Source organism: Eimeria mitis, genomic scaffold, assembly GCF_000499745.2.
Source record: "Eimeria mitis Houghton genomic scaffold, Emh_scaff7371, whole genome shotgun sequence".
NCBI classification, from domain to species: Eukaryota; Apicomplexa; class Conoidasida; order Eucoccidiorida; family Eimeriidae; genus Eimeria; species Eimeria mitis.
Genome location: NW_013575381.1, coordinates 1,270 through 1,975, shown reverse-complemented (window position 1 = coordinate 1,975; position 706 = coordinate 1,270). Strand labels below are relative to the sequence as shown.

The following is a 706-nucleotide window of genomic DNA, read 5'->3' as shown; positions in this document are numbered from 1 at the left end:
GCCGTCACCAGCCCACGAATCATCCAGGGTAAACTCCAGCTCCTCTGCCCCAGCAGCAGCAGCAGCAGCACCTGCTGCTGCTGCTGCTGGTTGCGCTGCTGCAGCTGCTGCTAGTGCTGCTGTTGCTGCTGGAGCTGCTGCTGCTGTTGCTGCTGCTGGCGCTGCAGCAGCTGCAAGGCCTGCATGCGATTCTCCCCCAGGGGGCCCCCAATCGTCATCAAGGCTCAGGGAGTCCTCATCACCTGCTGCTGCAGCTTCTGCCATGGCTGCTGCTGCTGGAGAAGTTGCTGCTGCTGCTGCTGCTGCTGCTGCTGTTGCTGCTGCTGCTGCTGCTGCTGGGGCTTTTGTGTTATTCTGAGACGTTGGGGCTCCCCAATCATCTTCGAACTCCAGATCGTCATCTTCAGATGCTGCTGCTGCTGCTGCTGCTGCTGCTGCTGCTGCTGTTTCTGCTGCTGCATGCACTGCTGACGCAGAAGACCCTGCTGCTGAAGGTGCTGCTGCTGCAGGTGGTGCTGCTGCAGGTGATGCTGCTGCAGCAAGTGCTGCTGCTCCTTTGCTTGTGTCTGCCCCAGTTGCTGCAACTCCCCAGTCGTCTCCAAAGTCGAGGTCTTCCTCTTCAGATGCTGCTGCTGCTGCTGCTGCAGCTGCTGCTGCAGGTCCTGTAGGAGTTGCTGCTGCTGCTGCAAGTGCTGCTACTGCTGCT

At 60.3% G+C, this 706-nt stretch overlaps 1 protein-coding gene across 1 annotated transcript in view; it reads right to left on the bottom strand.

Moving 5' to 3' along the window:
* Positions 1-706, bottom strand: part of EMH_0091260 (uncharacterized protein) — a gene marked incomplete at both ends in the record, with an annotated part of 1,931 nt that overhangs the window by 228 nt on the left and 997 nt on the right. The window contains one exon of the mRNA XM_013501693.1: positions 9-698. Coding sequence (XP_013357147.1) covers positions 9-698 — 690 coding nt within the window. The remainder of the gene's footprint in view (positions 1-8; positions 699-706) is intronic.